This window comes from Bidens hawaiensis, unplaced genomic scaffold (assembly GCF_021521415.1).
Source record: "Bidens hawaiensis isolate Kalapana, Puna unplaced genomic scaffold, B.hawaiensis_p1.1 tig00041409_1, whole genome shotgun sequence".
NCBI classification, from domain to species: domain Eukaryota; kingdom Viridiplantae; phylum Streptophyta; class Magnoliopsida; order Asterales; family Asteraceae; genus Bidens; species Bidens hawaiensis.
In genome coordinates, this window is record NW_027497335.1 from 86,720 (window position 1) to 110,961 (window position 24,242).

General features: G+C 32.2%; 1 protein-coding gene and 1 pseudogene across 1 annotated transcript; one reads left to right on the plus strand and one right to left on the minus strand.

Moving 5' to 3' along the window:
- The first annotated feature begins 13,307 nt into the window (after positions 1 to 13,307).
- LOC143592923 (geraniol 8-hydroxylase-like) lies at positions 13,308 to 16,093 on the plus strand. The gene is made up of 2 exons (XM_077072702.1): positions 13,308 to 14,249; positions 15,418 to 16,093. The coding sequence occupies exons 1-2, from the start codon at positions 13,308 to 13,310 to the stop codon at positions 16,048 to 16,050; spliced, it is 1,575 nt and encodes a 524-aa protein (XP_076928817.1). The 3' UTR covers positions 16,051 to 16,093.
- Positions 16,094 to 16,316: 223 nt separating this feature from the next.
- Positions 16,317 to 17,607, minus strand: LOC143592925 (delta(12) fatty acid desaturase FAD2 pseudogene; annotated as a pseudogene).
- Between the last annotated feature and the right edge of the window lie 6,635 nt (positions 17,608 to 24,242).

Here is a 24,242-nt window from a genome sequence, read left to right on the forward strand (position 1 = left end):
ATAAAGTGGTTGGCATTTATTAAAACTTGTATAAGTTTAATTATTATGTTTAGAGTAATGTAAAACAGCGTTGGAGATGTAGCGCAAATGGTAGAGCGCTTGCTTTGCATGCGAGAGGCATGGGGTTTGATCCCCCGCATCTCTATTTTGTTTTTCGGGTTTTAAATCTTTAATTAATGATTTTCTTCCGTAAATAGAAAACATAAATTATCAATAAACAATCGATCCATAATAGATGGAATGACTATAGCCGATTAGGGCCACAGTCTCATATATACCTAAAAAGATATGTGCTTTTAAAACTATAAGTTTTTTTCGGGTTATCTCGAAACCCATAAATCAAACCCAAAAACCTTTACTTCGGTTCGGATTCGGGTTATAATAAAGTCTTGAGTTTTGGAAGATGGGTTCTTCATCTTGTACGTTCTTCATTACCTTTATGTTTCTCAAAATCTCAGCCATGGTATATAAATGTTTGGAAATTTATATTTGCAAATATTGGATTACATCGAATATTTGTTCCTCCAAAAATGATATCATGTTACCATAAGGTCTAAATTACAATAAAAATAAGTTATTTAATAAAATTTATATGGAAATGTAAAAAAGAAATCAAAGTGTGGATTTAGATTTAAGAAGTTAAAAACAATAATCTTGATTAAAAAATCAAAACGCATGTGTTCCAAATATTTGTGTATCAAAAAAGAGTAAACTACGGTTTCGTCAATTGCTTTGTTTAAATTTGTTATTTTAGTTCAAAAATTTAGAATTTGTTACTTCATCCCTAAGGTTTCATTTTCATTGCAATTTTCGTCCTATTTCGTTAATTTATTTTGGACTGAAATAACATATTTTAACAACCCACATGGACCAAAATCGCAATCAAAACGAAATTTTATGAACTAAAATTGCAATGTAAATGAAACCTTATGGACGAAAGTAACAAATTTTAAAACTTTTGGACTGAAATAACAAAATTAAACAAACTATATAAACGATAACCGCGGTTCTCTCATTATAAATTGAATTATTAGTGTGATAGTATATTATTTATATTAGGTTTTAAATTACACTTAAAAGTTGTAACCAACTTTTTTCATAGTCATTCATCACTTTTCTATATATAATATTACTAGAAGGGTGCCCGCGCGATGAAACGGGAAACACAAACTTTGGTAATCATGTAACAAATTTATGAGTGTTCATTATTGAAATCGTGAGACCGTTCTTTAGTTTGGTTTCACAGTTGAAACCGGAGCTGACCGCATATATAGAAATGTTAATTATTTACTTATTTAGTATTAGATATGTTTTATAATTTATATTATATATAGTTAAATATAGTTAAACAAAGTTTTATTTAATACAAGTAAAGTCGTCTATTACAACTTAATTTTGTTCAATTTTCAGTATGATTTTTTTTGTAATATTTGTTTTTGTTATGATTTCGCCTTCTATTTATTCTATTAAGGTTTATCATTTATGTGACCAAAGCTATATTTGTTCATATTATGATTCTCTTAAGTAACGTATTAGTTGGTGCTTAGTTTGAAGTGAAGGTATAGACAGATTAATAATTCTTATTTTAAACTCAATTTATTATCGAATTACAAACTATATCGAAGCCTAATCATTGGCAGTGGTTCAACTTAGTTGGGTTTTAATTTTAAACATTTCAATTTCGATTTCCGGCGACAAAAAAATGCGTAAAGTTGGAAAATGGTTTAATCTAAAACCATCAAAATCGAACCACAAGCAATTCTGCATAATTTTTTTTACTTCGTAAACTATAGCAATATTATACTCAAATTAAAGATAATAAAATGCTTGTTTTTATGATGCCATTTATTTTAAAAAATATTAACGTATGAAAATGTTATGAGCGTTTAAAAACCATGGGGGTAGTTGGGTTAAAAGTGAAAATTAAAGAATATATAATTAAAAGATCTAAGGGCCAATTTTGAAAATTTAAGGGATGAAAATTGTAATTATTTTGAAGAAATTTAAAATGCACGTGAGTTTTACAATTACATTGTTGCCACATTGTTGCCCCTATTAAATACTGTACCTAATGCATTAAAGGTTGTAAATTAAATGTTGTACCTAATGCATTAAAAGTTGTAAATTACTTAAAGAAAACATCTTAATTTATCCATTAGTGGTATATTACAGTATAGATAAGGGTTGGTAAAGCATGTGGCTTCTAACTGTGATATGTGAGTTAATTTAAGAGCCTCATTTACACCAAACCGAGCAGGGTGAAACTCTTGGCTAGAAGTATCACTTGTTTTGTTAGCATGTGATCTCTGGAGTTGACTGGACTTCACGTTATAAAATAGACCAGATTAAAATGATCATGTTACAAGGCGTTATTTTGGTTTTTATGTTTAATCGTTTTGCTATTTTTTTTATAATGATTTGTTATATTTTTTAAAAGAAGTTTTGTTTTGATTTAACGCGTATATATTAGTTTGTTACGCTCATTATATTTTTTAACGTCAATTGAGATGGGTATTTTATATTTTTCGTTTCTAGTATTGTAAATATATTTTTATGGAGTCTAGTTTAATTTTAACTCGGGTTTGTAAAAGAGAGCATTAACATAAAAACTAAATCATGCATGCTTTTATAAATGTAAGATAACATAGCATGTTACTGATCTGTCTCCAGTGATACCCGTTCTAGGATTGGAATCAAGCTCGTAGTGGTGGTGGTGCTGGTGGTATGAGTGATGAAGATGAAAACTAGTTGACCGGATAGGGTTTCATAAATAAAAGAGGACGTATGGGGCGACCAAATCTGAACTATTGTGGTTGCTACATGACAGGGGAGGTTGACGATGGTGAGTGGTAATCGAAAGTTAACTGGCGATGGAGAGGGAGGTCTCTGAGAATCGTGAAATTTTTTTGGGCTAAAGGCGAAAAAAATTGGGCTTTAAATTAGTTGAGTAATTGGGTTTAAGCATTAAGAATACATATATTTTTTTCAAAAAAATATATGTATAGGTTTAAAAAAAATCAGGCTTATCAGTGTGTCATGTCATGGTCGGTCGACCCCTCGGCCCTACCTCATAGCCGGCCTTGCCTCAACGCATGCGTCTTGACACTAGTTCATTCCAATTACGTTACCGGTTGCTACCCATGTTCAAGGCCATCCCCAATTTTCTTCTTTTTTCTTTTTTAATTTCCTTTTTGTTACTTTTCAAAATTTCCGATATTTTTTAGGTTGTTTTTTTCGTGTTTTTTCTTTTATCTGTCTAACGATTCATATTAAAATTAAATTCTCGCATCCTTGTCATAACGCATAGGTTCGCCACTGGTTAAGGAAACATAAAACGTTGGTCGTTTACCGACAACTTTAATATTATGGTCCCTTGTAAACCCGGTTCAAATCTCATTATCAAATAAAAGTATCGGCAGATAGAATTGTACATACGGTATCTTAACATCAATGGAACATGGAGGGAGCAAACAATAATCAAGAAAGACAATATTAAATTATTTTATATATATATTGTAAAAAGGATTTTTTTTTTTTAAACTAACGATAGTATTTTATAAGTGTTGTGAACATTATTAGAAAAACTTTACCTTTTTATAATATAAGGTCAGAAAAACAAATATATTATTAGTTTCATTTATTTATATGTGCGTTGTGAAGCTTAATTTATACCATCATTTAGCTTAATAGGTTGTAAAGAAAAGTTACCTTAAGATCTTTTTAATTATTCTTTTATCAATATCAAACAAAGTTATTTATGATGATTAATGGTTTTTATTACAACTCATTTTTCATAAACAATGGTTTTATTGCAACTATTATTTCTTTGACAAGAAAACTCAACATAACAGGAACATGTTTGTTATATATGAAAGTGACTGGTATATACTATATTTGTATTTTAGCATATAATAGTTTACTAAATTAACTGAAAACAAATGGATAGATTTAAAACGTATATTTATAATTTATAAATTTATGTGACAATTTATGATAATAATAATAACAGATAAATGGATTGATTTTAAAAAAGTGGATCGACTTTTAAGCATATATTTATAATTTAATTATTAAAAAATTGCTATGTAAAATGAAAGCATATTCGTATCTTATTTTTCTTTATAATCTTCAACAATGTACATAGTACAATATGTTAATGATAAAATTTGAAATTATATTCTTTCCGATTCTTAACAAACATGGTTTGCTATTGATTATTAAGTTTCTCCAAGTATTTTGGAATAATAAGTTTATATTTATTTTTATAAAAATGTATGGATATAATATAAATAAAATGTAAAAGAAAAATGAATAATTACTTATCTATGACATATATTAGGGTCAATTAAGATTTTAGTTTTGGAGGGAAAAAGTTATGAGGTTTAACTACAAAGCGACATGTGTCACAATTATTTTCTTTTATTATACTAACTAGTTTTAGAAACCCGTGTGTTACACGGTATAAGTTAATGTATAAATTATAATTAATAATTTAATGCAAATAAAATAAAAGATAATTAAGACTTTTTATATTATGTTAAAAATGTATTATAAATATAGTCGATTTATATCATCAAATGAATTTGAATTTTAAATCGAGAATGAGTTATTCTACCATCGGTAAACAATAATGAAGCAATGCCACTGAAAGCAACATTTAAAACAATGAGACTTATAGATCTAAAAGATGTAGTTAAAGTCTTTCACATAAATTGTTTTTTACTCCATACCCTAAACTGTAAATCCTAAACCATAACCCAAAAAAGACACCAGATTTTACCTTTTAAACAGCTTTCATGATATCTCTTATACTAAATATAAATTGGAAATTTTGTCTATAAATTTTAATGCTTATTATACATTGAATATTTGTAAAAAGTAAACAAAATTATTATAGTTTTCTTCAATGCGAAGATGTCTCAAAAATTAAATGTTGGTGTACTCTTTAAACATAAACTCTTTTATATACATTTTAATTTTAAAGAAAATATCGTTATGACACGTAATTATATATATATATTAATATTTTTTATATTAAGTATGTTTACAATATAATTTACAATATTAATAATTCAATCAATGGAGATTGACCAATTAATACGGTATATTGAATTTATAATCAATACTATGTTTAGAACCAAGATATTTTTTTTTCTTTTCCATCAATAGAAGAAAAGTGAATTTGGCGGGAATTTGATAGTGAGAATTAACCTCAAAATGACATGTGCCCATAATTATTTTCTTTTATTAGTATACTAGTTTTAGAGCCCGTGTAACATACGGCATAATCTAAATAATAAAGTTATAAGTAAAGCAAATAAGTACATAACGCATATGAAAAAATCTATTACATCTATGTCTGTGTCTATAGTATATGTACATAAATATATTTTATTTATATAACAAAATGATTTTTTTTAAATAAACTCAATAAAATCAAATGCACGTGCAAAAAATACCCTAGAATGCTCTTTTTATTTAAAATTTCATTCTCAATACCATATATGTATAAATGAAAGAATTTTGAACCAATTTCGGGCAGAAGACTTCTCATATAATGATATTTCAAACTACTCAGCCTAAATACAGATGGAGCGTCAACTTTATTGATAAGTTAATCAATATACCACTCATAAAAGGAACGAATACCATTAACTTGTAACGACGGATGCTCATTAAGAACAAGTCGTTTTTCTGAGCCACACCATGAAAAAGTATCTGATAAGTTTGAGAGGCTTCTCGACTTTGCCAATGACAACATGAAAATAGCACGTTAATTTGTTCAATTTTGTGAATGTTTTGCTTTACTTAAGCATAGTTTTGCATGATATGCTTCACATGAAACTTTGCAACCACCATTGAAGGAAAAATCAATTATCACACAAATGTTTCAAATTTGATAAAAGTTAGAAGCATTGATAAGTCTTGGTTGCATGTCGGAAGTGTGTTGTCGTCTTTTCTTGAATTGTAATAATTGAGGAAAAAATAGTCAATTATCCAAATCCCGAACCTTTTGTTTATTTCCAAAAATGCCCTTGAAAATAAATTCAAAACCCAAATCATGTTAAAAATTATAACTTTCATCCGTTTAACATATTCAAGGCAACACTTTGAACCCATAACAAATTTAAAGATAAATCTATTTGCGTTACCAAACTTTAAAAAAAACTCGGATCACTCCCCTTTTTGATCCGTAACGAATTTAACAAAATGTAGTTAATTTGTACAAAACAACATATTTACCAACTTTTGACCCATAACAAATTTAAGTTACACAAAAAAACCCAAAAAAAATCCTTAATAATAAAAACCAAGAAACTAAATATTATAAACTTTGTTATATATGAAAGTCATTGGTATATACCATCCTTACATTTTAATATATATATATATATAATTTACTATATTAATCGAAAACATAAATTGATAGATTTAAAACATATATTTATAATTTATAAATTTATATGACAATTTACAAAAACCATCAACAGATAAATGGATTGATTTTAAAAATTGAGCGACTTTTCAACATATACTTGCAATTTAATGATTAAAAAATTTTCTTCGTAAAATGAATGCAAATTTGAGTTTTTTTTTTCTTTACATTACTCAACAATATACATAGTATAATATGTTAATTATAACATTTGAAATTATATTTTTTCAGTCTTTAACGAACACGATTTGTTGTTGATTTTTTTGGATTTCACCAAGTATGTTTTGAAATATATTATAACAATGTATAGTAGTATAATTTATTCTTATATAAAATATATATAATATAGATATGAGTGTAAAAAGAAAGTAAATAAATATTGATCTATGGCATATATTAGTTTAGGAGGGGAAAAAATTGTGAGGTTTAACCATAAAATGACATGTGTCTACAATTCTTTTACTTTATTAGAACATGTAGATAGGTAGAAATAAGGTAGATAGATAGACGTCGTATTTGTTTTAATAGAGTTTTTTTTTCTTATCAAAGCGAGGATTGTGGAAAAATTATTTATCAAAATGGATGATTTGAAAAAATAGGTATATTTTGAAAACTTTATCTTTCTCACTTCAAAACTTTTTATATGAAACATTTTCTATATAAAATATTCTTCAAATATTTTAGAATATCATTTTCTAGCTTATTTAATTTTTTAAACTGCAAAAAGTTATTTTAATAATATATTTATAAAATAAAATGTCAATAAAATTTTAAAACATAATTTGAGATATTTAGAAACACATGTAAAAGCATTTAAGATATTCATAAAAAAAATTAGAAGTTGAAAACAACAAATAAATTTTCTAACTTATATATATTTACTTTCTTATTTTCTCTTTAAAATTTTATTTACATTTTATTTTATAAATATACAGTTAGAGAATGTTGTTAAATAAGCTAAAAGAAAATTTTCTAAAGCATTTAAAGAATATTTTATATAGAAAATGTTTTAATCCAATGAGGTTAGGAGTGAGAAATAGAGTTTTTAAAAAATATCTATTTTGGTAAATAGTTTTCAAATTACCTTAGTTAATACTTTTTTCACCGTCCTCGTTTTGATTAAAAAAAAAAGTGTTTTAATATGTTGATGACTTGATTCTACCAATTTATTACTCTAGGAGCAAACAGGCATAAATTAATACCTTAGGCCCAGAAAAATGAGCTATCCAGTTTAAATTATATAGAATGTCTTGATATGCCATTTTTTTTAAAATTATTATTATTATTATTTTTTTTAGAATTTATTTTTATCCCCGACTCTCAGATATGTTCGTATAGGTCAGTACTCGGTACATGTCTTTTCGGATTTTAATTTTTAAGTTGTAATATTTTCAAAATTGGTAACATTTCTCACATACACGGCTACTTGCCTTTTCGGTTCATGCTTCATAGTGTAAACATCGATTATTGTATCTGCATTTACAACGGTTTGTTTATGACATAATTTACATTTCATTTGTAGGTTTATGAACTTGTAGATAGATCATCAAATATGGGTTGGGCTCAAATAAGAAGTTTGGTTTTATAAGGAGGACATTTCGGTATACCACTTTCATCCTAAAAACCATCACTATTAATTCACCATCCACCGGAAACGGTGGCGGCGGCAGGGGGGGGGGGGGGCGTTGGAAGAAGGTCACCTAAAAAGCTTCACTGGAAAAACGTTTGCGGGTAAAAAGTCACCGGAAAACACAATAAATAAAACACAATGAAAAGACTAATCTTATTGTGTTAAATACTTGGTCATCACGCATATCAAAGAAAAGCTCGACCAACACGCAAAACTATGCATTAATACAAGTTGTGTATGCCTATACGTGTCGTATCATTCCACGACACTGTCAAGCATGACACCTTCGCACACTTGTCAAGCGGTAATGCTTATACGAGTCGTATAGACATATACAACACGTATAACTAACAACATCCTAAATCTGGGTTTAAGGGCAAGTGTTTGATTGACAACTCCCTTATATAGAAACACGTTAAGGAATTCATATTCTGTTATTTTTTTATAGTTCGGTAGATATGAGCTCGTCATGGTACTGATACCGACCTCGAAAATTCGAAACATTTGGTACCGGTACTGGTACAAAAAAGTTTGGTTTAATACTGGTATTCATGAAAAATTCAGGAAATATGGGTACCGTATTGATACCGAAAACGCTCAACGCTAATACAAGGTACCACGATCGATACTGGTACCGAAAACGTTCATCCCTGATATGAGGTAACTTGTAATTGGCAACCAAGATGAAAATTTCTAAGACGTTCGCTTTAAACACAAAATCAAAGGTATGCGTTATACTAAATAATTACATAAAAATTGGATTATTAGATTTAGTGTGATAAGATATTATTTATTTTAGAGCTTTAACTTTTCAGTCTAGCTTTATATCAATTATTTATAAGGTTAAGTACAACTAGTGGCTTGTATTGAGTTTCGAAAACTCTTTGGCTACCACTTTCATTTGCTTTGTTCACCCGTGAACTCATGGATATTACGTGACCATAACATGATCAATTTATGAATCGATTAACAAATGAGCTTGGATTACCAATTAATGTTTAATTATAATATTTGCAGAAACGAATGATATTATATATGTGTTGTGGCTGACGATTAGTTAATTAAAAGTGATGTCATGTCAGTGTCACGTAGAAAAAGGAGCATTCACTGACTAAATCAAATATATGTAACAGTTAGGGTGCAAACGAGCCGAGCTCAGGCTTGGGATCGGCTCGTTTAACTTGCGCAACGCTTGAGCTCGGCTCGTGAGTAGACTTTCAAGCTCGAGCTCGGTTTGGGCTCGGCTCGTTTACTATTTATCAATTATTTTTTATATAATTATAATTATTTTAATATATTTTTTTCATAACCCATTGTGTGTGTGTGTATATATATATATTAATAGTTATTAAATATATATTTTAAAAAATCATATAAGTGACAGGCTTGTTTAGGTTCGCGAGCCGGCTCGAGCTCGATAAGTGAAGCTCGGGCTCGAGCTCGTTTATTAAACGAGCTCAGTTTTAGGATCAAGCTCGGGCTTAGGCTCGATTAAGCTCGGGCTCAGGCTCGATTAAGCTCGGGCTCAGGCTCGATTAAGCTCGGGCTTGAGCTCGTTTATTAAACGGCTCAGTTTTAGGATCAATCTCTAGTAACTCACGAGTAGCTTGGCTCGTTTGCATCCCAAGTAATGGTTTAACCAAGTTATTAATTATTATTTATTATTTTTCTTAGTAATAATGAGAGAGGGTATTGGTTGAAATTAGATGTGGGCCCGCTTGGCAGGCCAGGGAGTGTTAAGTAATATTCACTTTCAATTTATAAAGGTATAGAAGGCTAGAAGAGGCACTCCTCAAAGGTGATGAATATGGCATTTTCTGGCTAAAGGGAAAAAAAGATCCTTCTAATTTTAGTAATAAAAATGCATAAATGTTACAAATTAAATTGATTTAAATTTGTGTACCAATCAGTTTTGATTATGGAGAGAGAACTTTATGGCAGCTAATTGTACATACTTGAAAAAAAATGGCATCAAACATCAATGGCACATAGAGGGAGCAACTGAGCAAGCAATAAGCAAGAAAGACAATATTAAATTACTTATTTTATATATATAGAGAGAGAGAGAGATTGTAAAAGCATATTTTTAACTAACAATAGTATTTACCCCATTTGTGGTCTGGTGGTAAAAGGCTTGGGTTTTTCAGTTGAGACTCCTGTTCGAATCTCGCTAGTGCCATATTAGGGTGGATATTGATAATGAAGAATTTGAATTAGGCCTTTTGCAAAGGCTGTCAATTCGAATTCTGAGCCCACCGGGTTTTTGTCCCACTGTGTATTACGCTAGAGAGTTCTGCTCTTGTGGTGGCACAACGGCTGTCAAGTGGCTGTTGGCGGTATGATTTCCCGGAGGAACGCCCAAGCCAAACTCTGAAGCCAGTGTGGGCCCGGTTAAAACAATATGGCCTGGCCTGGCCAGAGTGGGGCATCGAGGCTCTCCAAATTTGGAGAGTGCGGTAGCCTAAATACAAGAAAGTCGCCGTTCTAAAAAAAAACTAACATCATTTTATAAGTTTTATCTCCAGATCCAGGTAAAACCAGAGCCGTCTTTGGACTTGTGCGAGGTGTGCAGGCGCACAGGGCCCACTAACCCGAGGGACCCGTAATTTTTGTAACACTATATATATATATATATATATATATATATATATATTACATATAATTTGATTTTTTTAATAAAAGCCATACAATAATTGATTTTGCTCAAATAGTATTGTTTTGTTTAATGTTATTAGACTTATCATTTTATTTATTAGGGGTCCATTTTTTTACTCGCACAAGGTCCTTGAGAGTCCAGGTTCTCTCGGGGACGGCCCTGGGTAAAACCCACATGCCCGAAAGTTCACTTGCGGTAAAACCCCGACCCCATCAGAATTGAACTGGCGATCACAAAGATCACAATATTTTTTCATTTAGCCCACGACACCAAAAATGTCGTCTATGAGGATTGAGCCTGAGTCTCCATTCAAAAATCCAATCTTCCTACTGCTACACCATATTGAAAAGATCTAATTTGTACCATCATTTAGCTTAGTAGGTTGTAAAGAAAAGCTACCTTAACATCTTTTTAATTATTCTTTATTAGTAATAAACAAAGCTATTCATGGTGATTAATGTTTTTTATTACAACTGATTAATGGTTTTTTATTACAACTACCTTTTTATAACTAGTAAGTAATTGTATCCGTACTTTGCAGCAAAACGGGTTAAATGCATCAGATGTTCAAAAGGTTAGCGTGCATTGTGGCGAGTATGCGGCGGGAAGTCGGTCAGTATCAATTCGATGCGTTACGGTGAAAGTATTATGGCAAAAGTTCATTACCAAAGTTGAATGGACTAAAAAGTAAATATGCAATAGTAAAAAAATTCATTATCTAAGTTCATGAGCCAAAAAGTAAATATGTGAAACAAATGTTGAGGGGCCAAAAAGTATATATGTGAAATTTGTGTGGCAATTCTAAAGCTATCATACGTTGTGATTAGCACACGACATGAAATTGGTCGGTCCAGAGAAATCAATATGGTTATAAGGACATAAATGATATTAAAATCAAAGTTGAAAATGAATTTGTTGTAACTACCTACATTGAAAGTAGAGATGCAATGAATACATGTGAAAGCTTAATTCGTTTATCTAATGAATAGTAAAAATTATGAGACAACAACCTTTGGATTTTTAATATATATATATATATAATGACTCTATTACAACAACTTTTTTTCTTTGACAAAAAACTCAACATAACATTAACAAGATTATCAAATGTTTCAATAAACACTATTTATTTATTTATTTATTTATTTATATATAGGTGTTGTCGTGTTGCTAAACTGAACATATCCCTCTCTCCCCTCTACTTTTACTAAACATACCCCTCCTTTAACTTTCACATTAATACAATATAAACCTTTTTGTTCTACTTTTTACCATTTTATTATCTTTTACTATCATTAGTTTAAAAAATTCTAACTTGTTTTGATTTTTTATACATGGGGAAAGACATATGATAAGAAAAAATATACAATATATTTTGTATCATTTTTATAAAGACATTATACAATTATTCTATAAATATAATTCATAAAAAATTAAAGAAACTAGCTAGAAATATAATTAAAATGATTTTTAAAATAAAAAAAATATTTAAGTTTTCTTATAATTAATTTTTTATTTTTTAAATAAAAAAATTATTTTATATTTCTATTTAATATTAAAAAATGTTAGAGGGGGTAATATGTCAAATAGAATTCTTAAAGGAAGTAAAAGTATAGGGGATGAGGTATGACAGGGGGCTACGTTAACCTAACCATTATTTTTTTATCATCTAAATTCACTCAACTTCTTTATGCGTTTGAATGTAGTATAATTATTTTTATAAATGTAAGTTTCTTTTTAAAATTAAGTGTAGCAAATGAACATCATTACTTTTTTTTTGCCAAATTAACTTGAAATTCAAGGTAATCTAGAATAAATAATTTCATTAAATTATAGCCAAGCTTTATAATTATTAAATAAAAACCAAATTGAAAGGAGATAAGTGTTAAATATTAAATAAGATTCATATATGTTATATATTTTCGTTACTTAATTGTTTTTGTTTTTTTAAAAGACAGTAAAATATATAAAAAAAATATATATACAAGATTGAAACACCTAACGAAATCTAACCGACTTCAGTAAAACAAATAAACTTTGAGTGAAAAATAATCATTCTCCTTTACTAAATTAATAATATCAAAGAAACACCTTTTCAAAAGTAGATTCCACCTTGTTGCATTATTAATAACAAATACGTGAGAGCAGGTACATGGGTGCCTTATTTTTCATAGATTTTTGAAAAAATTACTTTTTGCGTCTATGTGGTTTTAGGGCGAAGATACAATGAGTCTTTGAAATTTTTTTTGACCTGGTTGAGTCCCCGTGGTTTTAGAAACAAACAATTTGAGTCCCTGTGGCTTCAGAAACAAACAATTTGAGTTCATGTGGTTTCATTAAATGAAAGTTTACCTTGAAAGTTAAGTAACGGCAGAGACTCAAATGGTTCATTTTTGAAATCACAGGGACTCAACCAGTTCAAAAAATTTTTCAGGGACTCATTGTGCCTCCACCTTAAAACCACAGGGACGCAAACAGTAATTTTCTCTATATTTTTTCACAATTTTGATTGTGAAAAGATAACCTTATTTTCTTTCCTATAAAAAGGGTAAGCCACTAGAGCCCAACATATTAGGAAAAACAAAATGTCATCAAACATCTATGACACATGGTGGCAGCAAGCACTCACCAACAAATATGAGCTTGCTTGTGCTAGTCTTGTTATCATGGTCATGACTCTAGCCATTTCATGGTACAAAAAGACTACTACTAGTTCACTAGCACCATTGCCACCAGGACCTAAAGGTCTACCAATTGTAGGCTACTTCCCATTCCTTGGTCCTAACTTGCACCACAAGTTTGCCAAATTGGCTAACCATTATGGACCCATTTTCAAGATTTATCTTGGAAGCAAGCTCCATGTGGTGGTGAACTCGGTCGAGCTAGCGAAAGTGGTAACAGGTGAGCAAGACGAGAATTTTGCTAACCGCGATCCACATATAGCCGGTCTAGCCACGAGTTATAATGCTAGTGATGTTGCATGGGCTCCTAACAACGCTAATAGGCGTCACCTACGTAAAATATTGGTGCATGAGGTTTTAAGTAACGCGAATCTTGAAGCGTCAAATTCGTACCGACAACATGAAGTAAGAAAGACGGTAAAATATGTTTATGATAATATTAACACGGCTGTGGATATCAATGAGATATCTTTTTCGACGGTTTTGAATGTTTTAACTAAGATAGTATGGGGCAAAGGGTTAGCCAAAGGGTCGAAATATATTAATTTAAGCAATGATATACGAAAAGTGGTTTCGGGTGTCGTTGAGATAGCCGAAGGGTTAAACATATCCGATTTTTTCCCCTCGCTTGCTCGGTTTGATCTACAAGGTGTCAAGAAAAAAATGGAAGGGCAAATGAAGCAATTTGATCGAATTTTCGAGAAGACGATTGAAGAGAGAATTAGCAGGGCTGAAGTGCGTGGTAAGGTAGAAGGAAAGAAAGATTTGTTAGAGATATTGTTGGAGCTTAAGGATCAAAAGACTGGACCATCAATCACCATGACTCAGTTGAAAGCACTTGTGGTGGTTAGTAGTTTCTTTCAAATGTGTGCCTTTCAAATCTTTAGTTCTTTAATTGCTATTTGACACATTTTGTAATAATAATAAAAAAACAATCAGAAGGATAAAATAAATGTGTGGGACATTGCTAACTTTAGCTAGTGGACGAAAAGTGAGGCCTAAATAGAGGTGCACAAACCGGTTTAAAATTTAAAAGCGGTTGGGTTAAAACGGTTTGGTTTGGTCAACAAAAGTTAAAACCGGTTTATGATCGGTTTCGGTTTGGGTTGAAACCGGTTTCTTGATCAAGTTAAGATCGGTTTCGGTTCGGGTTTTGATCGATTTCGATTCGGGTTTTGACCAGTTTCAGTTTGGTTAATTGGTTTGGAACCGGTTTTGGGGGAGAAAATTACAAACTGGTTCCAAACCAACGGTTTCAATCGGTTCCAAAACGGTTTCTACGTCATCGGTTTTAAACCGGTTCGGTTTTCAGATCGGGTCGGTTAACCGGTTTATTTGCCCACCTCTAGGCCTAAATATAGCAGCAAACAGTGGGGGATAGCATGTGGATATGGTGATAAATTTAGACACCCTTTATACTTGTTTTAATTTGGATGGTTGTTACGTTTAGGGCTGACAAAGCATGTTTTATTATGTTTCATAGACTATGAAACATAAATATAACTAGTTTAACTAATTTATATCTCGTATCTACAAGGTTTTATGTTTCATGTATTAAAAAAGATAAATAATGAAGCCTAATAGACTAATATTAACTGTTTAATAAAATGTAAAATTAAATAGTGTACATTTTACTAAAACAAGTTTAATTGTGTCTAATCAGGTCCGAACCTATATCTATAATACAGGTTTACTTTATGTTTCATGCATACATAATAAGAAATGATAAAGCATAGTATACTCATTTTAATTATTTAAAAAAGGTGTAAAATTACCCTTAGTGTACTTCAACTTTGTTTAAAAAAATTATTTTATTTTTTTTAATAACCAAACGGAAGAATATGTGATTTTTTAAAAAAATGTTATTTTTAATAATACTTTGGAGCATGATTCCCATTGATTTTGCGTTGATGTGTTGCATAACTGTTGTGATTTTTCCTTAGAAACATTTATTCTTACAAAAAAAATGTATAAAATGAGGAACTTGTAATGTGATTAAACTTGCTTCAAACAGGATATATTTCTAGGAGGCACAGATGCAACTTCAGCTATGGTGGAATGGGCAATGGCCGAGATTTTGCGAAACAAAAATGTGATAAAGAAGGTACAAGACGAACTAGCCGAAATAGTAGGGTTCGACAATATAGTCGAAGAATCCCATTTACCAAAACTCAAGTATCTTGATGCAGTGTTCAAGGAAACGTTTCGTTTACATCCGCCACTACCTTTCCTGCTTCCCCGAGCTCCAAACCAAACATGCGTCGTCGATGGATTCAGCGTTCCAAAGGGTTCAACCATTTTTCTAAATGTATGGGCCATACAAAGAGACCCTAAGTATTGGGACAACCCAAGTGAGTTCATTCCTGAGAGGTTTTTGAACAATGAGAGGCTAGAGAAATGGGATTATAGTGGGACAAATCCCAAGTTTTTCCCATTTGGATCGGGTCGAAGAAGGTGCCCTGGAATCCCGTTGGGCGAGAAGATGATGATGCATATTTTGGCTTCGTTGATGCATTCATTCGAGTGGAGCTTGCCAACGGGAGAAGAGATTGATCTTTCTGATAAGTTTGGTATCGCGATGAAGAAAAAAAAGCCACTCGTGGTTATCCCGTCTCAAAGGTTAACAAACAAGAATCTTTACATGTGACGTGATACGATAAGAGAAAATTGTTGCAAGTGTCTTTGTTCTTGTTCTTGTTCTTATTCTTTGGAGCTTGATCCGCTCAACGGATTTACCATCTTGGAGCCTAACCCACTCTACGGGTCCCGATCACGTTGTGTCAGTGTAACGAGAAAATGATCGAATAAGGTTCCAAGCCTCTAAATATATATTTGGATTTGTTTTGTTGCATATTTCTCATAGATTCAAGTTTTGTTATCAACCTTATGCTTATAAAAACAATACAAAAAAAGAAGCTAAAAACACAAGTCTACAAACACCATATTCTAGTACAACACTTATTCATCTAACCTAAATAAGTTACATGCCCATCTTAATCGACATCAAAGACATGAGTCGTATCATGTCATATCATATCATATCTTATTACTATACCAATACACACCATTCTTAACACCCTCATCTTTATCAACATAAATGCACTCTTTTGTCTCCCTATACATAGCCTTAAAGATTGAAGTCCCATCAAACTGATAATAATCTCCCAAAACCGGCTTAATCGCGTTAGTCGCTTCCATCGCATGATAATGTGGCATTGTTGAGAACAAATGGTGCGTCACGTGCGTGTCGGTAATGTTATGGAACACCTTGTTTAACACCCCGTAGTCTCGGTCGATAGTGGCTAGAGCCCCGCGTAACCAGTCCCACTCGGTCGAGTCGTAGTGAGGTAAAGAAGGGTGAGTGTGTTGTAAAAATGTGATCAAGACTAGGAACCCGTTGACCACGAGTAACGGGCCACCGTATATGGTTAAGACCCACGTGAGCCCGTTAGTGGACGCGAGACGAAAGAGGATATACATGACGGTTAAAATTCCTGCGTCGGAGATGAAAATTTGGGCTCGTTCGCGGTTGGAGTAAATCGGGCTGTTTGGGTCAAAATGACACGCGAAGCGGTCATAGTATCGGCCCGATACGTTAAAGGTAAGATATAATGGCCAACCGAGGGTTAATGTGAAGAGTAGGGTCAAGATTCGACCGGGTGGGTCGTTTAGGTATTTAGCAGTTGACCGGACGTTTGACTTTAGTTTCGGGACAAAGACTTCGTCGTGCTCGATCGAGCCCGTGTTCGAATGGTGACGGCGATGGCTATATTTCCAAGAAAAGTACGGGACGAGGAGGGCCGAGTGTAGAACAAGGCCCACGGTGTCATCAAGCCATTGGTAGTCACTAAACGCGTGGTGGCCACACTCGTGGGCTATGACCCAAACCCCGGTTAACACACATCCTTGGAAGGCCCAATAAACAGGCCATGCCACGTAGGCAAGTGGGTCCGGGAGGAGTGGGATGTAATTATTGGCGAGGTAACAGAAAATGAAAGCGATTGTGAGGTCATAAATGACATATGAGAATGAACGGATGACGGACCGTTTGAAGCAATGGGGAGGGATTACTTTTTTTAAGTCTCCAACTGTAAACGGTGGTTTCTCGTGTAGGGCCCGCTCGAGTTGTTTCGGGTCGGGCTTTTGTTTGTTGTTGCTCGGGTTTGACATTCGGCCGCCTGCACCCATATTCCAGTGACCTGCAATAAGATGCAAAATTAAAGAGAGAAAAAATATCAACTAATGCTTATAAGCGGAAGCAGATAGTTAAACGGGCGGATGTTAAGTTCATGACATCATGAAAATACACGTGTCATGTTCGGGTTCAATCAACAAACATACGTATTTAACAGCGTTACCAAGCACCCATTAAGAATTAGCATCCAATCAAAAGAGGAAACAAGAAAATTCATTGGGAAACAACAGGATTTGGGAATATGCCATTAATATAATATAACATTAACCTGATCTTGTGACAAATAAAAAAGGTTCAACTTAAAAAAACTACATATGGTGGTTGTAATTAAGCGGGTTTAATATTCAGTTACAAACTAATTAAATTGAAAACTAAACTAAGCTGAAACTGATTTAAACTAAACGGTATATGGTTCTCAGATGAACCGAATAAATTATTCGGTTTTAAGAAATTCAGTTCTGTTAAAACCAAGAAACAAAACTCATATATACTAAGATACAGAATTTCCTACAGTACAGCCCATTAGCATATAGTCCTATACTAAATCAAGAAACTAAACTGTGGACACGAAACCCAAGCCGATGAACACCTACTTGTTAAAATTCAGTTTCTTAGTATTGAAACCGAAGTCATACCCAATTTCGTTTTTCAGTTTGGTTTGACCATTTTGAATTCTGTTTGATTTTTTGTTTTTGACAGAAGAAAAATAACCAAAACTTGGGAACCCAAAACTCGAACCGATAAACACACGTAACTGCACACAACTCTCGATTTCAGTGTCTTGAGAATCGAGTAAGGGTGACGTGTTGCATAACAAAAGGTGGGAAAAGATTGGAAACTTTAACTTCAATTCAAAGTTAGAAACAACTTCTAAGTTTAGCAATGGAGGCTATTCAACTACTTCCTCAATAATAGAATCGAAAAAAAAAAATCGGTTGTCAAAATATATATAAAAATAGATTTCCTTAGTACAGATAATTGGTTTTTCATCACAAGATTCCTCTATTTTATGTTAAAGACAGAAATGAGTCCAAAACTAGCTTTCATAAAAAAAACAGAATAATCGAGCTGATTGAGAAACTTTCTGTTATGATTTTTTTGATAACCGACTTTTATGGTTATGGTTATGTGTATGAACAACCAAATTAACTGAACCGACATTAAGCCAGTCGTTATACCTTTTCAAATAACATGCTACAAGTTTGGAAACCTTTGTTATAACTTTTTTGAGATACATATATGCTGTTACTTATTCTCTGTTGTATATAAATGAATACCTATTAATTGAAATTAGCTTAAATCCGTTGTGCCTAAAACTTATGGTTAACTAAACCATATTTCAAATAACCGAAATAACTGAACTATTTATAACCAAAATCGGTTGGTTATATATTTCTAAAGGCCAAAATATCGATTATAGCTTGTAACCAAAATAGTATCGTTTTAGCCAATAACCGAACCAAACCGACTCACCAATAAATATGCAGATACCTAATTAGATCTACAGCTACAGTAGCAAATTCATATTCCAAATTCAAGCTTTTATTATATCCTGGTGCATATAAAGTTATAAACTACTTCACTTAATACGCCATGACAACATAATCAGGCATTCTGGAAATGTAGAAGCAAAAATCTGGCATAACTAGGTTGTAAAATTGATATAAAAAAGGAGAAGCTCAAACCGAGCTAAGTTTTTTCGAGCTCGAGTCGAGCCTCAAACAAAGCTCGTTTAGTTTTCGAGCCTGAGTTCGAGACTTGTATGGGAAGCTCATTTTAGCACATCGAGCCTTAACAAGCCTTGTGCATTTTTAAGTTTTACCTATTTTGGACCTGTATATATTAATTTCACACCGCACAGCCGAATTCAAGCCGAGCTTTAGCTTGTCTAAGGTACTACAGGAGCTCGATCCAAGCTTAGATTTAAGTTTTTTCTCAAAATTTATAAAACTAGGTAAAAACGTATATAAATTAATTAATAAATAACAAGCCGAGCCAGAGCTTGAGAAAAAAACTCATGAGCTAAGCTCAAGCGTTAGAAAACCTTCTTGAAATGAGCTGAGCTGAGCTGAGCTGGGCTCTCATAAGTCAACAAGAGGCAAGCTCGAGCTCTGATAAGTCAAAACGAACCGAGCTTTGGGTCGTTTAAGGTACTATACAAGCTCACTCATTTAAGATTTTTCTCAAAATATATAAAACTAGGCATATAAATTAATTAATAAATAATAATTGATGATTAATAACTAATCCTCATATCAGATCCACATAACTTAAACTCGCATTCAACCTAAATCAACATTCAAACCTAAAAATCTCACAAAACTTTCAGATTCGACGTATATAGTTCAACGAAATTCAAACCGTTAAACTAACAATCACAGTCACAAATCACACATTCCGATTCAAAGTTCGAATAATACAGTCACTAATCACACATACACATATATAACATATAGATTTCAACCTCTATATCTATCAAATACCTCAATTACTCAAATTAAACCGTTAAATCTAACGAACAGTCACAAATCACAATATTCAGCTTCAAAATTCAAAACATACACTAACAAATCGCACATACGCATATATAACACAAAGATTTCAACTTCTAGATCTATGGAATACCTCAATTACTCAAATTAAACCGTAAAATCTAACAAACAGAGTCACAAATCACACGTTCAGATTCAAATTCAACACACACACACTAACAAATCACTCATACACGCATACAACACATAGATTTCAACCGTTAGATCTATCAAATACCTCAATTACTCAAATTAAGCCGTAAAATCTAACAAACAGAGTCACAAATCACAATATTCAGCTTCAAAATTCAAAACATACACTGAAAAATCACACATACGCATATATATCACATAGATTTCAACCGTTAGATCTATGGAATACCTCAATTACTCAAATTAAACCGTAAAATCTAACAAACAGAGTCACAAATCACACGTTCAGCTTAAAATTCAACACACACACTAACAAATCACTCATACGCATATATAACACATAGATTTAAACCATTAGATCTATCGAATAACTCAATTACTCAATTAAACCGCAAAATTCTAACGAACAGAGTCACAAATCACACATTCAGCTTCAAATTTATAAAATACAGTTACAAATCACAACATACACGCATATAACATATAAATTTCAACAGTTAGATCTATCGAATACCTCAGTATTTCAATTAAACCGTAAAACCGACGAATGCGATCGTGAATTTGACGAATACAGGAATACGTACATGTGTGACGTGTAATTATCAAATAATTAGATTAAATGAGAAGATGATTGATTACCTGAAAGAATTGTTTAGAGATCGGAATACCGGAAAATGGCCGTCCGGCGAGATAAGTCGGCGGCTTATTATTATTCTGTTAAAGAGTGCGGAGAGTGCCGCTATTTATTGTTTAGGTTTTTGCGGGACACACACAATCGTACATATTTTTTATTTATTTTTTGAACGCCCAAACGAAAAGAGATATTGTAGGTATCGTGTACGGGGTGATAGTAGAGGTGCGTAAACCGGTTTAAAACTCAAAACTGGTTTGAGTTAAAGCCGGTTCGGTTTGATCAACAAAAGTCAAAACCGAATTATGATCGGTTTTTGTTTGGGTTCAAACCGGTTTCTTACAATGTTACGATCGGTTTCGGTTCGGGTTTTGACTGGTTTTTGCCTGCTTTTAGCTGGTTTCGGTTCAGTTAACCGGTTTGGAACCGGTTTTGATGGAAAAAAATTACAAACTGGTTCTGAACCTACGGTTTTCAATCGGTTCCAAACCGGTTTCTACATAAGCAATTTCAAACCAGTTTGGTTTCGATTAAGCTTTCGGGTCAGTTTGGTTAACCGGTTTATTTGCCCACCTTTAGGTGATACAATGACAAAAGGCCACCGTCAGCTGGCCCAATACAACTGTACAGAGCACTCAAGCGTCTTCAAGTTATCTATAGTTTCGAAAAAACCATCCACCCGAAGGCCTACAGGTGGTAAAATCTGGACGCCATCAGGATCGAACAAGATATCTAGATACTCCGTGTGGGGTGACTCAATGGCAAAAAAGTCACTGACAGCTCGCCAGTCCCAATAGTTGCTGAGCACCTAAGCATCTTCAAGTTACCTCTACTTTCGGAGAAAACTCACCTGCCCGAAGGCCTGGTACAACCCGGACGCCATCAGGATTGAATCGAAGATCACAAAGATCTTGGTTTTCTTTCATTGAGTCACTTATGTTCTCCTTGAAGCTCTGTATGTGAAAATTCAAACTTCTTACCACTACACCACATTAAAAAGAACAATCGCGCATATTATTAATTGATTCGTAAGACTTTTTTTAGGAAAAGGATAAGACTTGCTATTAAAATAACTAAATAGTTATTGGTTTTAGTATCACTAGAAACACATGGTAAAATTGATTGAAAAAAATTAGTTGTTAAAAAAAAGCAGAATACATGTTATTTAAATTGTTTTAATAAAGTGATTAATGAAAAAAAATAACATTCGGCTATAATATTTGCTTATAATCAATGTTCTTGTAATTGTATCAGACATGTGAGCCAAAATACCGATGACATAAAAATTTATTCGTATAGGCAGATTACCGGTTAGACTAGTGAACTTGACCATATAATTAAACCAAATTTATTATGGTGTATATTTTTTCTTTCGAAACTTATTTGTTGAATTATTTAAGTATTCAAATTCCATAATCGTTATTTCATGTTTCATGCTTTCATAGTTTGTGTCACACACCGACCAATGAAGGCGGAAACGTCGAGACGCGACATGATTGCTCATTGCACAATGACACTATAAAATTACAATATTTAAACAACTCATTTAAATCCATATCATCGTAAATAACATAACAATTGTTCATACAAAATGCCAAATAGATAGATAAACAAATAACTTGTTCTTTTATTTTCTAATATCCTAAAGCCAAGATAATAAGTTTCTTCAAGTAATCCAATCAAGCTAACATCAAACCTGTAACATTGCATAAAATAGAGTTTGTCAACACGAAGGTTGGTGAACAATTTTTCATAGTTTTGGACAATAAGTATATAGTATGAAATCCACAACTAGTATATGAAAACAATAAACAATAGCAACAATTTAGATAATAAAACCGTCAATAAGAATACATTGACGAACCGTCAATAAGAATACATTGACGACAATAATGAAATCGTCAATAAGAATACATTGACAACACCTTTCTATATGGGGATACCATATATACTCGGAATTTACGTATGATCATACTTTGATGAGGATACCCGCCTTAGCATTCAAGAATTTGCACATAATCATGTAAAGCATATAACACCAAATCGAGCATTTATTTAAGTAAACATATACAATACGTGTTGTGGTTTAAGACTCAAGTATAAATCATTTGAATTTGAATAAGTATGCAATGCCACCCCCAAAACGAAAGATGGAAAACGGGGGATGAAAAAGTACTCACATTAACAAGTAACTTGAAATATAGTGTCGTGAATAATCGGAGAGATCGGTTTAACGAGCAAGACCTATATTAAACGGGGTCTTGTGTTAGTAGGTAGTCTTGGAAAGATTTAAAATAAAATGCATGACAAATAAAGTAAATAAATAAAGTTTACTATTTAAAATGTAAATATTTGAGAAATTAAAGAAACGAATTTTGTAAAATAAGTTTACTCTAAACCGGGGTCTCGGTATTTTATTCATTAGTTTTTTTCTTTTTTTACTCAACCTATATTAAGTAATAATGTGGGTTAAAAATGCGATATTGCAAAACCCTTGGTTATAAGAATACCAAAACGAGGTTTTAAACGAGTGTTCGGGTTTGTCGGTTCGAGACTTGATAATTGACTAAGCTCACAGTTAACTTCCCAAAATAATAAATGTTATGAGATAACTCAATAAAATCAAAATAGACTTAACCAAGTATGTAGTTCTATTGTGAAGAACCTTAACGTTCGTTAAGCGAGTATACGACCTTATCGGTTCGAACTTGTTATAAGATCAAGTTGGTTACCGACATGCCAAGTATGTTTAGAAATAACTAAGATTGATTTAAAATATAATCTTGAAGAAAAATATGAGTTTTGGTGGCTAAAAACACACTTGTGTGTCTTAAGCGAGTGAACTCGGTTTAGTTCGGTTTTTTGGTTCGGTCATTGACTAGGAATAAGACCGAGAATGGTTACCACATACCCAATTACCATGGAACTTGTAAAATAACTTATAAATAATAATACTCAAGTTTTACATTCAAAAAGTTAACAATAATGCTTTTAAATAAAAGTTCGGTTTTTGGTTCGGTTCTCAACTCGGGATGAAACCGAGGCTAGTCACCACATACCCAATACCATAGAACTTGACAAATATGAACAATAAACTAAAATATATAGAAGTTAAGCAAGTATAACAAGTTATATGGTTAGATTTGTTAAATATATAAACAAGGACTACAAAGTCCTCCATGTAACCTTGCCTTACTAGCCCGACATTTCAACCGGCCGAGACCGGAGAAATGAAAGACCGAAGGTAAACAAGGAGTGTATATTATATATATGTTGTAACATCAAGCTTTAAGTAGTGAGAAGTTAGTTAAAATGAAAGATTAGCTTAT

Coding starts and splice junctions, on each gene's coding strand:
- LOC143592923 (XM_077072702.1), top strand. CDS start 13,308: ATGTCATCAAACATCTATGACACATGGTGGCAGCAAGCACTCACCAAC. Junction 14,250..15,417: donor AGTTGAAAGCACTTGTGGTG/GTTAGTAGTTTC, acceptor TGCTTCAAACAG/GATATATTTCTAGGAGGCAC.